The 16462-nt window shown below is 41.5% G+C and overlaps 2 protein-coding genes across 4 annotated transcripts in view; one reads left to right on the top strand and one right to left on the bottom strand.

The window, feature by feature from the left end:
- The window catches only part of RMI1 (RecQ mediated genome instability 1), a 389280-nt gene that overhangs the window by 64506 nt on the left and 308312 nt on the right, over positions 1-16462 (bottom strand). The window lies entirely within an intron of this gene.
- The window catches only part of SLC28A3 (solute carrier family 28 member 3), a 56661-nt gene continuing 48132 nt past the window's right edge, over positions 7934-16462 (top strand). The window contains exon 1 of the mRNA XM_061200544.1: positions 7934-8011. Coding sequence (XP_061056527.1) covers positions 7934-8011 — 78 coding nt within the window. The remainder of the gene's footprint in view (positions 8012-16462) is intronic.

The raw sequence follows: 16462 nt of genomic DNA, 5'->3' as shown, positions 1-16462 counted from the left end.
AACAACAATAACAACAACAATAGCTAATTTATTGAGTCTTGAAAGTGCCAGGCCCTGGTCCAACAATTTCACAGATATTCTTATTTGGTCCTCACAAAACCCTAAGAGCTCTAGGAAACTGAGGCTCTGAGAGATTGCATACCCTGCTCAAGAGCCCAACATTGAAGAGGGGAAATACGGGTTAGAACAGGCAGTCTAACTTCAGAGCTCTTGAGAGAAAAGACACCAAGACTTCCATATGCAAAAACAGAAGTGATGTGTACTTCACATTGTCCCACGTCAGACGCTCATAATATCTGGTGGACCCACTGAAAACAAATTGCCCTTATGCATTGAAACTGGCCTGATCTCTTTATTCTGCTATTTCACTGTCCCCCATGCCAGTATGTCACCTGTGTGCCGTGACCTTGGTTCCATACGATATCCAGCACCCCACCAACTGTCCGCTCAGTTATTTAAGACCAGCTGATCATCTTTGCTCAAGAGGTCTCCAAATCATGCTTTTCAAATCCCGTCATTCCTTTTATATTTGCTGTTGGCATTATATAAAGCATAGCTTCTTATCAGCTGGAGCTATTTGGTTACCTTGAAATGCAGTTCCTGCTGGATGATGTAAATTTTCTCCTTAACTTTCACAGTAAGGGATTAAACCTGCTTAAGTGGTGATAAATATGAGGGGGTTTTTCTAGAGTTTTCTATTTTAAGAATGGTTATGGACGTATGAATTTTCCTAGACTCGATGTATTTCCGCTCTAAACATTGTTCTTTTTCATGTTAAAATCATCTTGACTTTGACTACTTTTGAAGCCCTTTTCAGATTATTCTTTTAGATACAACCTCCGGTTTAAAAATTTCCTTTTTGGAAGCAGTCATAGGTGCACCTATCTGGTTCCTTTCAGGGGGACGGTATTTAGAAGCCAAGAACCAGGCCTTTAGAGCCCCTGTATAGCTGTGCTGTCTCTGTGCTGCCTCCAGGCCAGGCCCTGTGCTGGCACAGGGGATTCTGTGGCACACAAGTCAGTCAGTGTCCTCAACTAGAGGAGGTCTGGCAAGAAGATCGGGTGGTCTGGGGCAGCAACCCTGAGAAGCTGAGAGCTGAACCATGAGAATGAACCAGTCCAGGGGCTACTCCAAGTTCAAGTGAAAATGCTCCGAGGCCAGAACAGAGTCCCGAGGTCCTGGAAGATTTGTGAGCAAGAGAGTAGAACAAAATGAGGGGAGGCCCAGGAGGTCTGCCTGGGTCCTCCTGTAACAGGACAATGACGAACAATATCTCAGTACGTGCAATCCTCACAAGAGGTCGCTGGGAATAGGATTTCTTTTTTTTGCTTTTAGTAACTAAAATTTGTACTGAGTGAATGAATGGAAGTTACCCAGAATGATTGGCTTTGATGAGTGTGAAATAATGCTAATGAACGCTAACAAAGCCAGTGATAAGTAACAAACCACATTGAACAGAAAAACTCAGAAACCAAGGTTTTCTTGCTTACTTTTACATAGTTTTGTGTGTTTGTGATTGTGATTGTTACATTGCATAAGTAGGACATAGTCCTTTCCTGCTCAGATTGTTTCCAGCACAGTAGATTGAGTAGAATTCAATATCAATATTATTTCCCAGCATTCACAAATAATACTGCAACTTCCAGGTGTTCCACCAACTGATGTAAGAGCCCTGACACTATCTCAAGCTTCTTCCAATACGTGAAATAACTAGATAGTGATGGGTGAGACTGAAAATGAGAGCTCAAGATGTGGTTTAAACATTTACTTTTAGACTTAGAGCAACTTTTAAGGACAACTTATAACTTTGGGGGTACATCCTTAAGTTTTTTAAATTCAGTGTCACTGACAATTACTTGGCATCTCTATAATTCTGAGTCACATAGCTTGACCTAGTAATGACAAATCTTACTGTTTTAGGGATATGTTATATAAGAGGAAACCCCTATACCAAAAACCTTAACCTTTTTAGGTAGCAGAATCTTTGTTGTTGTTATTAATAAATCCATCCCAACTCTGAACATAAATAATAAAATGTGTATGGAATCTGTATTTAACAACATGGGGGGAAATATATGGGATAATATATAGTTTCAGAGATGTAAAAAATATACATTAGGGTTTCTGGGGAATTCCCTGGCAGTCCAGTGGTTAGGACTCCGTGCTTTCACTGCCGAGGGTGCAGGTTCAATCCTGGTCAAGGAACTAAGATCCCGCAAGCCACTTGGCACAGCCAAATAAAGAAATAAAGAAATAAATTAGGGTTTCTGGGGCAGTGAGTGGGCAGGCTGGGGTTGGGGGGTGGGTGCTGAGTGCTCTGATGACACCTGGCTCTGTCTGCTGGCCGCAGCCCCACAGCTCTACTTCCTCAAAGGGGGATATGAGACCTTTTAATTGGAATATCCTGAGTGTTGCATGGACATAAAACCCATTTCACAAGAGAAGGTTGAAACTAAGAGTGCCCTCATTAGACCGAGTGAGAAACCAGTGCTCACCTCAGCTATAGACCAGATTCTGAGCAGGGCAGCCCTATTGCAATCCTTCTATTCCTCAACCTTGGTGACAGGAGATGCCAGGAGGAAAATGGTACCTACTGTGTATTCTGGGTCAGTGGCATTGAAAACGGTCATTTCCCCAGCTTGCTCTCCTATATGTGCCTGTCTCATCTCTTGTGACACTTGTTTTCTTCCCTGCCCCTGGGAGTAGTCTTCAAGATATTGACTTCTGAGGTTCGCAGATTTCACAATTTGATACTATTTTTTCTGTCTATAAGCCATTTCTCCTGGAGAAAAGACAATTTCTTAAAATCCATACGGATGTGAAGAAAAGCAGTACGTTATTGGTTGTTCTTTTTTACAGTGCGAAATAAAAAGAGAAAAAATATATATATATATATAAAAATTAACAATTTCCCTGCCCACACACATAACTGACAAGGAGGTTAAGTTTATAATTTGCATATATGAATAATTCACAAAACGTCTTTTTGTATCTTTCTACTTTGATATAATTTCAAACTTATAGAAAACTTTCAAGAATAACAAAAACTCTCATCATTTAATCAGATTCACCATTAACATAATGCCTCATTTGCTTTATTTATTCTCGCTCATCTCATATACATTTACATGCTGCTTTGTTTCTGAACCATTTGGGAATAAATACAGACATCATACTCCTTTATTCCTACATACTCCAGTGTCTATTTCATGAGGACATTCTCTTGCATAACAACAGTATCATTATCAAGATGAGGAAATTTAAGATTGATACATTACTATGACCAAAATTCAAATTTGGTCAATTGTCCCTACATTGTCCTATAAATTATAACAAACCTTTCCCTTGGTCCCGGATGATGTGTTGCATTTATCTGTCAAATATCTTTGGTATTCTGTAATCTGGAATGGTCCTCTGGCTTCTTTGTCTTTTATGAGCATAACAATTTTGAGGAATACAGGCCAGTTATTTTGTAAAACATCCCTCAGTTGGCCCTTACGTCTTTCTGATTAGACTCAGGTTATACATTTGGGACAATAATACCACAGAAATGATGTTGTGTCCTGCTCAGTGCATCTTATCAAGAGGCACAGAATGTCACTTTTCCCCATTTTTGCTGACCGTTTGGGTAAGGTGGTGTCTTCCAGTTTTCACCATTATAAAGTTCTCATATTCTTTTTCTTTGATTAATATGTAATTTGTGGCGAGACACTAAGAGACATGTAAATGTCCTTCTCATCAAATTCTGCCAGCCACTAGCTTTAGCATCCATTCATGATTCTTGCCATCATGGTAGCAAAATGGTGAAGAAAACATATTTGAGTTTTCTCTTTCTCATATTTCTCTCTTTCTCATATTTCTCTTTTCCAGAGATTGCAATATTCTTTTTCCAGTAGCAGCCTTATTTAGCTGACCATCCAAAACCACCCACCATTCCCTCACAAACTGTGTCTTGTTTTCTCACCTGTGAAAAGGGACAAAGAATGTTTCCCCTAGGTTGCCTTTTGGGGCAGCTGCTGGCAGGTTTGCCCTGGAATCTTGAGTGTATGTGTTCTTCCTACACAGCACCAGGCACTTACCATGTGGTACCGCATCAAACCCACCCAGCAGGCCTGTTATAAGGTAGGCACAACTATGAACCTCATTTTGCAGGTAACAACAGATGTTTAGAGAGGATACCTGTGAGTAACTTGCCTGAGGTTCCAGCTAGTTAGCTTTAGTAAGAGGCAGAGCCTGGGTTGGCAGCTAGACTGAGTCCAGAGCCTACATGCTTAACTGCTACCTTATACTCATCCAAAACAGACTCATGGCTTGCTCGTGGCAGGGCCAGGAGTAGGATGAGCTGGGCAAGGTGCCTGGGGTGCAAAATTTAAGAAGGCTCTCACTCTCAGGTCCTGACCCTGTGCCCGCGTGACACTGAGAGTGAGTGTCCCCTTAAAATGTGCACCCTAGGCTCACTTCGCCCTCCTCCCAGCCCTGGTTCTTGGGGAGGGCCGGCCAGTGGGAATTGGCCTCCCTCACAGTTCATTGTACAGCTCACACATATTCCTGGGATACCTGGGAAGGTAGGGATTTTCCAGTTTCTCCCTTTGGTCAATGGACAAGCTATTCAGCCTTGAGCCTGATCTGTTCTAAGCAATGCTAAGCACAGAGACCACGATGAGTACCATCCCTGCCCTCCTATAGCTTGCAGGTCCAAGCATTCACTTCCAGTGGAATCATTATGACGGATCAACACTTGGGCCTTCTTAAGAATCACCTCAATGTGCATTGGCACATTTTTTGAGGATTTCGAAGTACACAAATGGATTAAACTCTGCTGTCTTGACAACCTCATTGTTTTTCCATTTTATTAACCTTTTTGCATTTATCTTGGTTATGGTTTGCTTTCCGCACTGACGGAATGAATACTTTGGGGTATTAACTCAGTTGTGCTTCCCTTGGGCTTTATTTCCTTTCAGAACTTAGCTCTTGACAGGACCAGGTTTCAGAGGCATGGGCTCAAATTACAACGTTGCCACTTAGTAGCTATGTTCTTGGAAAAGTCAGTTTGTCCCCTGAGACTCAAGTGTTTCATTGGTCCACCAATGTGCCAAGATCATCTTTCCCAGGATTCTAAGTAAAGTGATACAGATGCCAAGTAATCTTAAATCACAGGTGCCATTACCCAGGCAGCAGATGCTGTGCCTGGCCTTTCCTAGTACCAACTGTATAGTGGGGGTGTTGAAAAGCAAAATCTAACTACAAAGGTGATTTTGTTGGAAAAACCTCCCTAAGTATTTTCTATTTCAAATACACATTATTACTTTTTTTCTTTATTGGATGATCTGAAAAATTCAGATTGGTTAATCAGATTAAGCTTTGCAGCCATCCCAGGATTACATTTTTGGTTTATTAAACTACTTCAAGATGTATTTAAAAAATGTTATTCTGTAGTACGTGAAATGTCCTTCCAGGGAGGACAGTGGGAGCAGAGAAAAATCATGAAACATATAATACATTGTTCTCAACATGGGACAATTTTTTAAAATTCATTTTACTCCTTTTGGAAACACTGTCACCAAAAGGAAAAGAATGACCTCACTATAGAACTACATGTATGAAGCAAGACCTACTGTCATGTATTTATAATTTTTTTACTTTCACGTTTTTAATAAATTTGAAGGGGGTGGGGAGGTTTTTTGTTTTTCATTAATGGGTTTGTATATATACAGCCCATGGGTTTTTGGTCTAAAAGTCAACTCTTAGGGAATGGAATAGGACATAGAAATCATTTGATTAAAAAGTCTAGTGATTTGGTTGCTACGCAATGGTTGCAAAGTTTAAAACTGAGTTTGAGGGACTCTGCAATGAAAATAGCTCAGACACACAGGAGTTAAGAGACAGTTTCTCAGGCCTTGGCTCAGTTACTCCTTACTAATAACGATTCTGCATGACTAGGGAATGATTTAATATGCAGTCTTGGAAAGTTGAAAGGTGATTTTCTGGTCACAATTTCTATTTCCAAATTGGGCAAAATGAGCCATCGCTTCTGCCAAGGTACCATCATTTCTAGTGATAGTCTCACGAACCAAGTTAGTTCCTGTGCTGCCAGGAAAGTCGGAATTTTCATTAGTTCTAAAAGCTCTTAACCATAGGTTTCAGATAGGTAGCATTTTAAGTTAAAACTTCTCTGGAAATGACCATCTTTTTTTGCATTTTAGTATCCAAGTTGTATGTGCAGTTTGCTCTAATTAGGTCTCAATTTTTCCTGTTAGCTGTTATTGCTGGAGAATGAAATGGGCAGGTCACTGTGTCTTTTAAGCAACGCTGTAGTGTGATCTTGCTTGCACCATGACCTGCTCTCAAACATGCTTGTATCTTTTCAAACATACTGTCTGTAGCCTAGGGGCAGAGAAAACATAGGATTGTTGCATTTTAAAAGGTTCATATAACAATATCTGCAAGAATGTCAGACATTTGAGTTACGTTTCTGCAATTACAACCATAAATACAAGAATGAAGGTTTTTCTTTTTCTCTGGAGAATAAGGATCCTCCTTAACCTTAAACTAGATTGAGTCCTAAGCAGCCATAGACAATACATAAATGAATGGGCATGTTTGTGTTCCCACAAAATTTCATTTATGGACACTGAAATTTGAATTTCATAGGGTTTACTTGTGTCATGAAGTATTCATCCTTTTGATTTTTTTCAACCATTTTAAAAGCTAGAAACCATTCTTAGCTCTGGGGCTGCATAAAAACAGGCAGCAGGCTGGGTTTAGCTCTTGAGCTGAGCTGTAGTTTGCTGTAGTAAGCGGCAGAGTCAGGATTTGAACCCAGGCAGTATGGGTCCAGTGAGCTCTTAACATATATATTATATATTATATTATATGTAATACATATATGTTAACATATATATATATTCAATATGATGATAATGATAGTAAATCACGTTCTTTATAGAAAATCTAGCAAAGGATGAAAGAGAAAATAGCAACCACCCATAAAACCACAACCCAGAAATAACCACTGGTAATATTTGATGTTTTCTTTCCATTCTTTTGTCTATTATACGCAGTATTCAGTTTATAAATTTTAGTTTTTCACTTATAAACATTTTTCACATTTCCACACAGGCCACACAATTATAATAATTAATGGATACGTGAGAGTTCATTTTAAATGTACTAGAGGAAATTGCTATTTTGAAAAAATCCTACAGCTAATAATTTCATAAAGCAAAGAATCTTTTGATTAAGTTGGTCACTTTTCATTTACCTGCCACATCTCTGCATTTCTAGGAGTTGGATTTTTTAAAAGCAACCTTGATTGCAGACAGTAGTAAAAAGGCTTTGGAATCCACCAGACCTGAATTTGACTTCTCACTGACCCTTTACTGGCCAAATAGCCCTGGGCAAACCGTCAGTTTCTGTTACTCTGAGGTGTTAATGGAGGTGATGTTCAGGGACACCTCAGTTTTCCCGTGTTCCGAAGAGAAACCGAGACCACTATATATAATGTCCCAAGCAGGGACCTAGCACAGAATCCTGGTCACTTGGTAGCAGCCAGTCCTTATGTTCTCTGCCACCAACCACTCCCAGTGCCCAGCACCAGCACAGGAAACAGATTCTTTCCCTCAAGACTGTAGAGAAAATGTCCTTTTCTGTTTTGAGCAGCACAGGAGTCTTCTTCCCGGAGTGAAAATGGGTCCGCAGGAATGAGGATTAATGAAGTAGGTGGACCTGATCTGGAAGTGCCCACCCCGCCCCTTGCCACTCCTGCCTCACCCCAACCAGGAGACTTTGATCGAAATTTCCAAACTGAAGCAGTGGCCAGGTTCCTACAATAGCAGGTGGCATCCTGACCTCAGCAGAGGCAGTGTTCTATTTCACAGGTACAGGGGATCTCCAGCCCAAACATCTGAAAAGAATTCGGAGCCCAGCCAAATCCATGAGCAGCAAAAACTCTCTGGAGCTGCAGAGGACGGCAGTCCTCACAGCCGAGGGCTGCAGCAACACTGGCTTTCAGGTGAGCAGACCTTTCATCTTGTTTAAGACCAAGTAAATGGAAGTAATGCTCTTTCCTTGCCTTTCTGGCAAGTTTCTTAACTACAGCAGAGGGATTATTGGAACACAATAAGATTTTTAATGGCACTCTTTAAGCCTTTTATTTTTCCTTCTTGGGTTCTTCTCAGGTTGACAAACCTGAAAAGTCTCTTAACCGAAACTGTTTTTGACTCTGCCACATAAAGACAATATTATCCTCTCCTACTTGTGTTTAGGGCTCATACGGCACAGATATAGTTTTTGTTTTTTTTTTTAATGTATTTATTTATTTATTTTTGGCTGCGTTGGGTCTTCATTGCGGTGCGCAGGCTTCTCCTTACGTTGGCTTCTCTTGTTGCAGAGCACGGGCTCTAGAGCGCAGGTTCAGTAGTTGTGGCGCACGGGCTTAGTTGCTCCATGGCATGTGGGATCTTCCCGGACTAGGGCTCGAACTCGTGTCCCCTGCATTGGCAAGCAGATTCTTAACCACTGCACCACCAGAGAAGTCCACAGATATAGTATTTACCTACAGACATTTTCCCAAAGAACTGGTGAGAGGGGAAGAATGGGGAAGAATCCAGATCCTGGATGTAGTTAGCACCTCAGGGTCCCTTTCTCTTAAACCAGGTCTCAGAGCCCCTGTCAGATGGTGGCCTGGGTACCTGCCCTGCTGCGGGGGGCAGTTACCCAAATCATCTCATGTCATCATCCAAAACTCACTGAGTGACTAACATTGCTTAGCCCAGGGCTAGGTGCCATAGAAGTCCTGTCACCATAAATCACCAGGCTTTTTTCTGACTGGGTCTGGGATGGGGATTTTTCAGGGCTGTACCCAAGTATACTTCTTTTCCTAACCTGACATTTAACATGGGAAGCTCACATGAGCAGGTGTCAGCAATCCCTTGGGCTTCAGCTTCAATAAACAGGCAAAACAAATGTTTAGGCACTAACAAAGAAAGGAACAAGGAAGGTAAAAAGGCTTTGACTCAAGTCCTGAGTCTTCTACTCACAAGTTATTGTAACTTCCTTGATCTTCGGTTTAGTTGTCTGTGCATGTGTCACAGTCATGCTCATCTCATAGATTATAAGTGTAGGGGAGGAAAAATCTTTCCCTCTACCTGCTAATGTTCAGTTCCTGAGGTCTGTGAATTAAACTGACAAATGGCAGATAAACAGGAGCAAAGGCATATTAATAAAAATATTAATTAATATTTTTAATTTTTTGTACACATAAAAGTCACAGAAAAGAAGGCTTCACAGAAAAGAAGGGAACATCCCAAAGAAGCAGTACGACTCAGAGGCTTATATACTATTTTAAAAAGGAGATAAATTGTGGAGAAGTGAGTAGACAAAGGAAAGAGTGGTTGGTCTCTTAGGGCCAATAAATTGTGGGAAAGTGATGAGGAAATATATGGAGGTAACTACTGGAAGATAAGGTTTGACCATGAGGTATCTCCTCGCCATCTCTGTCTCCAGTGACAATGGCTGTTCTCTGTCTGTTATGGGAGAGGGCAACACTCACACGAGGGAAAGTTATGCCCTGTTTTTAAGCAGATAGAGGAAGAGCAGAGATATCTTCTAAGAATTATTTTGAACTGAAGGCAAATGAGAAAAGTCAGACACAGAAAGAGCTCTCGGCTCTTCCTCTATCCGCTTAAATATGGCATATTTAAGCCAAAGTGGCATATTTGGGGTGGCATATCCTGATTGCCATCATAAGTGAGAAAAAAGCATAAAGCAGGGAGCCTTTTCTGATTCAAAAGAATGGAAGGGATGGAATGGGATAAAGGGTCAAAGTGAATATGGCAGCAAGAGAAAGGCATCTGCAATGGAGAAGGGTGCCTGTTGCCAGCAGCTGGCTGCCCGTGGTCAGTGAGCAAGACACAGAGCCCCCGAAAGCCGCCCTGTTTTCTATCCCTCACACTCTTCTCCCACAGCAGAGCATCTCCAGGCCTCAGGGTGCAGAGCCGTGCCTCTCAAACCCAGCAGAGTACCACACACCAGCACCAACAACCTCTGACCAGGTTATTCGTCCAGTGCTCCTCCTTCAACAAGAATTTCCAGAGACACGTATCTACTCAGCAAGATTGTTAACTGCCCCCTGGATGTGGCCACTGCTAGAGAGGGAGACAAGTTCAGGAAGGAATAATATGCTAATCTTGCATCACAGATGTTTGGAGAACATCAGTTAGGGCTTAAGGGTGGGCAGGGATTTCCCAGTTGAACAGGGAGGGGCGTCAGCAGAGCATCACAAATAAAGAGAACTGTCTGTACCCAGGCCCACGGGCCTGAAAGAGCCTGTGTGCTTGGGGTAGAGAAGATGCAGAGCTGGGGCTGGGGAGTAGGGAAAGGGGGCAGGCTGGCGTCAGATCACGTGGCCTAGGCATTTGAGAAGGAAGCAATCAAAATCTACACTCTTGGGAATTCCCTGGCGGTCCAGTGGTTAGGACTCCACACTTTCACTGCTGAGGGCCCAGCTTCAATCCCTGGTCGGGGAACTAAGATCCCACAAGCCACGCAGTGCAGCCAAAAAAAAAAAAAAAATCTACACTATCAAATCATTAAAGTACTCTACTAGCCCTGTTAAAGATGGACAAAAAATGGAAAGAGATTTGTGTGTGGTTGGGACACCAGTTAGGAGGTTAGCGTGATGATCAGAAGTAGGTTAGAGGCGGTGGAAACTGACGCTGGGAGAAAGTACTTGTGCTCATAAGAGGCCGCTGCAGTGGAACTGGGCAGAAGTCAGGGCGAGGAGTCAGAGCTGCGTTGCCTGCGAATATTTCCACGTCCTCCTCTGTAATATATGCGAAAAATATATGTAATACATGTTTTTTAAAATGCTGTCTTAGTTCACTCAGGCTGCTGTAACAAAATATCTCAGACTGGGTGGCTTATAAACAGAAACATATTTCTCACAGTTCTGGAGGCTGGGAGGTCCAAGATCACGGCATCAGCAAATTCTATGTCTGGTGAGGGCCCCGTCCTCACATGGCCAAAAATGCAAGGGAGCTCTCTGGGCTTCTGTTCGTTTGTTTGGTCACACTGCACAGCTTTGGATCTTAGTTCCCCGACCAGGAATTAAACCCGTGCCCTCAGCAGTGAAAGCATGGAGTCCTAACCACTGGACCACCAGGGAAGTCCCTCTGGGGTCTTTTTTATAAAGGCACTAAACCCATTCATGAAGGCCCTTCCCTCATGACTTAATCACTTCGCAAAGGCCCCACCTCCTAATACACCATGCGGGGCATGACATTTTCAAAACAGGAATTTGGCGGGGGGCGTGGTGTGTGGACACAAACATTCAGACCGTAGCAAGTGCCTAGCACAGTGTGAACATAGTAACAGTAGCTCTTGGTGCCAGGACAGGTTAAAGTCCACATTCCTAGCTTGAGATATCCACTTGGAAGTGATTCCCTTTACGTAGATAGGAAATCTAGGAATCGGGTTGGAGCAAGGAAAAGAATGACTTCATTTTGAGGCTGCCGGTTGAAATTAAGATGATGCCGAACATCCAGATACAGATGGAGATGGAGCAGGAAGCTTTAGGCACACAGTTTGGGGGCTGTTAGCACACAGGTGGCCAGGGTGTGGACAAGACCACGGGCAGGGAAACCTGGGAAGCACCAGTGTTTCAGGAGCAGCAAAGTCAGAGAAGTCAGAGGATGAAACAGAGAAGCCAGAGGGAGAGAGAGGATAGAACCAGAGGAGGGACGGTCTGGGGAAGCAGAGGGGAAAGAGAACCACAAGGTGAACAGCAAAGACCCCCCCTCCACAGAATGGAGGAGACACATTCATCTGATTCGCTAATTAGGATATTACTGGTGACCGGGGCTGAGGGCCGGGACAGTCTGTGTTATAAGTGGGAGTTAAGAGACTGGAGAAAATGAGGACAGAAAGGACATTCCTCTGGCAGAGAGGAGAGGAGAGAAGAGGGACCGGCTAGGGAGAGGCAAGATGGAAATTGTAGGCAGGGTTTTTCTTATCATTGTAAATTATCACATGCAGAAAAACACATAAAACCAAATAGACAACATATTATAAAGTGCCACCCAGGTCAAGAAATAGGACATTGCCATCCCTCAGCTCGGACACCCCTGCCCTGAACATTCTGTTCAACTGCCCCCCTCCCTCAGGGATAACGAGGTTCCCAACTTTGTGGTAATTACTTCCCCGTTTTGCCTTATGCCTTAACTTCTAATTATGAATCCTTAAACACTGCCTTTGCCTGTTTTTGAACTTTATATAAATAGAAAATTTCAAGAAAAATTATTTGCTTCTTTTAAAACATTTATATGGAATTAGGTAAGATGAATCATTTTGTATCTGGCTTCTTTTGCTCAGTTTTATATTACTAAGATTCAGCCATAGTATTGTGTGTAACCAGAGTTCATCCAATTTCCTTGATACACAGTATTCTCCGCCAACACTACACAATTTATCTATTTTACTTTCAGTGGACTTTGCCTCGTTAAGTTTGGAGCTTTGGGGAACTTCAAAATAACAAAGGCAGCTATGAATATCCTTGTACGTGTCTCCTGGTGAATAACACTTTTATTTTGGGGTTATACTTAGGAGTGGAATTACTAGGTCATTGGGAATACATATACACTTCCAACTTTGATAATAATGCCAGACTGGTTTCCTAAGTGGTTTTACTAGTTTATACTCCCATCCACAGAGTGTGAGTTCCTATTACTCCATAGCCTCACCAACATTTATCGGGTTTGTTAATTTCAGTGATTCTGTTCAATAGTCATATATTAGGGAGGTTTGATTTTAATTTTCCTGTGTTATTGGCCATTAGATGCCTACTTTATGAAATACTTGCTCAAGTCTCTTGTCTATTTTCTTTACTGGATTTTGTCTTTTCCCTATTGATTTGAAAGAGTTCTCTTTCAAAATGAAAGTCTTCTATCACTCTGAAGCTGTCTTTTGCTCTTTAACATTTTGATAAACAAAAGTTAATTATATTGCGGCCCCATTTATCAGGTGTTTGTTTTATATATTCTGTTTAAGAAATCACTTTCTACCCTGCAAGATCATGAAGATACCCTCTCATATTTTCTATAAGCTTGTTCTTGCTTTCTACATTGAGGCCTCTAGTCCCTCTGAAACTGATTTTTATGTATAGTGTAAGATGAGAGTTAAGTTTTCTGTGTTTCTACATGGACATTCAATTATTTCACCATCACTTTTAAAAAAAAAATCTTTTCTTCACTTGACAAATACCACAAATTCCAAGAGTCTATCTTTGGGGTAAGTTTTTTTAGAATAGGGCAACTGAAAGATTTTTTCTTCACACTCAAAGAAGGGGAAAGGTTCCAGAGAAAAGGAAGAGATGAAAATTGACAGCAGGAGAGGTGGGATAAAACTCAGAACTTCTAAGGGTGCAAATCCAGGCAAGTTTTTGAACGAACCCCTTTCCTGAAGGGTGTCCCTTAGAATCCCAGCACAAGTGTCCTCCTGCCCATGAGTAAACACTGATCTTGCCATGAGTGGCCATTAGAGGCACAGGGCCCATTCTTGCTCTGACATCAGTTGGGTAGGACCCACTTATGAACATCCTGAGACAGCCCTAGACTGGAATTGTGCCTCTACTCTACACATACACCGAGGAAGGCCGGCTCACTCCATGATTCACCTGGTGAGCCAGTCAGGTATGGAGAGATTGTTAAATGGAGTTCAAAATTTGGGAGGTCATATAAGTGTTGGAATGTTGGCATAGACTTTGAACCCAGATTCTTTGAATACATAAGTTCTGAGGTTGGAAGAGTACTGTTTCTTCAACACATTATCAGGGAGGTCAGCATGAATCACACTCAGATAACTGAGTATGTTTTCACATAGCTCAGGACAAGCTTGGCTAGAGCTATCTAGATGCTTTTTTTCCTCACAAGTAAATTAAGACACAGAAAATACATGACAATAGAGTTGCCATATGATCCTGCAATCCCACTCCTGGGTGTATATCTGGACATAAGTATAATTCAAAAAGATACATGTACCTCTATGTTCATAGCAGCACTATTTACAATAGCAAGACAGGGAAGCAGTCTAAATGTCCATCAACAGATGAATGGTAAAAAAGATGTGGTACATATATACAATGGAATATTACTCAGCCATAAAAAAGAAGGAAATAATGCCATTTGTAGCAACATAGATGGACCTAGAGATTATCATCCTAAGTGAAGTAAATCAGACAAAGACAAATATATGATATCACTTATATGTGGAATCTAAAACAAATGATACAAATGAACTTATTTACAAAACAGGAATAGACTCAGACATAAAAAACAAACTAATGAAGAAATGAAATTGAGTTATTTGTAATGAGGTGGATGGACCTAGAGTCTGTCATACAGGGTGAAGTAAGTCAGAAAGAGAAAAACAAATACCGTATACTAACACATATATATGGAATCTAAAAAAAAAAAAAAAAACACAAAGATTATGAAGAACCTAGGGGCAGGACAGGAATAAAAAGGCAGACGTAGAGAATGGACTTGAGGACATGGGGAGGGGGAAGGGTAAGCTGGGACAAAGTGAGAGAGTGGCATGGACATATACACTACCAAATGTAAAACAGATAGCTATTGGGAAGCAGCCGCATAGCACAGGGAGATCAGCTTGGTGCTTTGTGACCACCTAGAGGGGTGGGATAGGGAGGGTGGGAGGGAGATGCAAGAGGGAGGAGATATCGGGATATATGTATATGTATAGCTGATTCACTTTGTTATAAAGCAGAAACTAACAAACACACCATTGTAAAGCAATTATACTCCAATAAAGATGTTAAAAACAAAAAACAAAAAAAAACTTATGGTTACCAAAGGGGAAAAGGGCGGAGAGGGATGGATAAATTACGAGTTTGGGATTAACAGATACAGACTACTATATATAAAATAGATAAACGATAAGGACCTACTGTATAGCATGGGGAATTATATTCAATATCTTTTAATTATGTATAACAAAATAATCTGAAAAAGAATATATATACAGAACTGAATCACTTTGCTGTACACCTGAAACTAACAAAACGTTGTAAATCAACTATACTTTAATAAAAAAAACAAAAAATAATGTGGCAATTCTGGAAAACAGATACATCCCCGTTTCTCCAGGGTTTATTGTTGTTGCTGTTTGTTGCTGTTGTCATTATTGTTACTATTTGTTTCTTTAGTGAATTAACTGAAATAATTTTATGTAGTCTGCATTTATTGTCATGTGTGGCCACTAAAGTCTCTGCTCAGTTAGTTTAATGATTAGTTAAGGATCCGATATAAATTCCCAAGTGGCTGGAACCAATAAATCTCCCAGGCTTTGCTGAGGTCTCTGTGTGCCCGCTGGGGAGATTGCCTTCAGTGCTCAGGCAAGCTGGCTACAATTCTATGTTTACTTTACTCTCTGCTTCTGTTGAGTTTCAACACCAGCCAGAGATGAGAACTTTGATTTTTCTCAGGTCTTTCTCAAGCATGAACATGACTCTGGGCATGTCCCTGGGCTTCTAATTTCCCAGGAATATCAGAGCGTTTCAAAGTCCCTTATGGATATCTCATTCCCCAGCTTTTCCTTTACATTTTTGTTTATCTTGCTGTTTTCTCCAACTGTTATCACCACCTCAGGCAGCCACATGCCTTAAACGATTGCCCCCAGGGAAATAGCATCGGGTGAGCTCTAACTCAGATTAAATAAAGACACGCCTTGTGAGTGGTATCTTCTGAGGAACTGCAAAACAGGTCAAATAATGGCAGTTTTCTTGGAATTGGACTTTGGGAGAGTGACAACCCCACTTTGCCTCATTATTTACCCATTAATATGAGACAAGGCTCTCTGCACCATGAAAAAGTGTCACAGTCCAAAAGGGGCCAAGACAGGCATAACAGCTCCCCTTCTGGACCACCAAGTTACCTGATTTTGCTGACCTGCTCAGCTTTGGAAATGTACCAATCATTTTACCCTGTCAGTCATATCACTTTATAACTTTGCTAGCTTTTAAAGAGTTTTTGAAAGTATTTATTTATTTGGTTGCATCAGGTCTTAGTTGTGGCAGGCGGGCTCCTTAGTTGCGGCTCAAGAGCTCCTTAGTTGCAGTGCACCAGCTCCTTAGTTGCTGCTCGCCGGCTCCTAAGTTGTGGCATGTGAAATCTTAGTTGCGGCATGCATGCAGGATCTAGTTCCCGGACCAGGGATCAAACCCTGGTCCCCTGCATTGGGAGCGCAGAGTCTTAACAACTGCACAACCAGGGAAGCCCCAAGAATGTTTATTTTTCTAATTCTCATTACTGCATTCTGAGTTTCTCATCCACTCAAGTCCATTGGTTCTGGAACACTTACAAGGAGGAAGTTGGTTAGAGAGCACTGGTCTGACTTGTGCAGCCAGGGAGGTTTGAAACAAAGTAATTGCTTAATTACTTAATTGCTTAAT

The sequence above is a fragment of the Eubalaena glacialis genome, chromosome 9, assembly GCF_028564815.1.
Source record: "Eubalaena glacialis isolate mEubGla1 chromosome 9, mEubGla1.1.hap2.+ XY, whole genome shotgun sequence".
In the NCBI taxonomy this organism is placed as follows: Eukaryota; Metazoa; Chordata; class Mammalia; order Artiodactyla; family Balaenidae; genus Eubalaena; species Eubalaena glacialis.
This window is presented reverse-complemented; position numbering and strand designations above follow the sequence as displayed.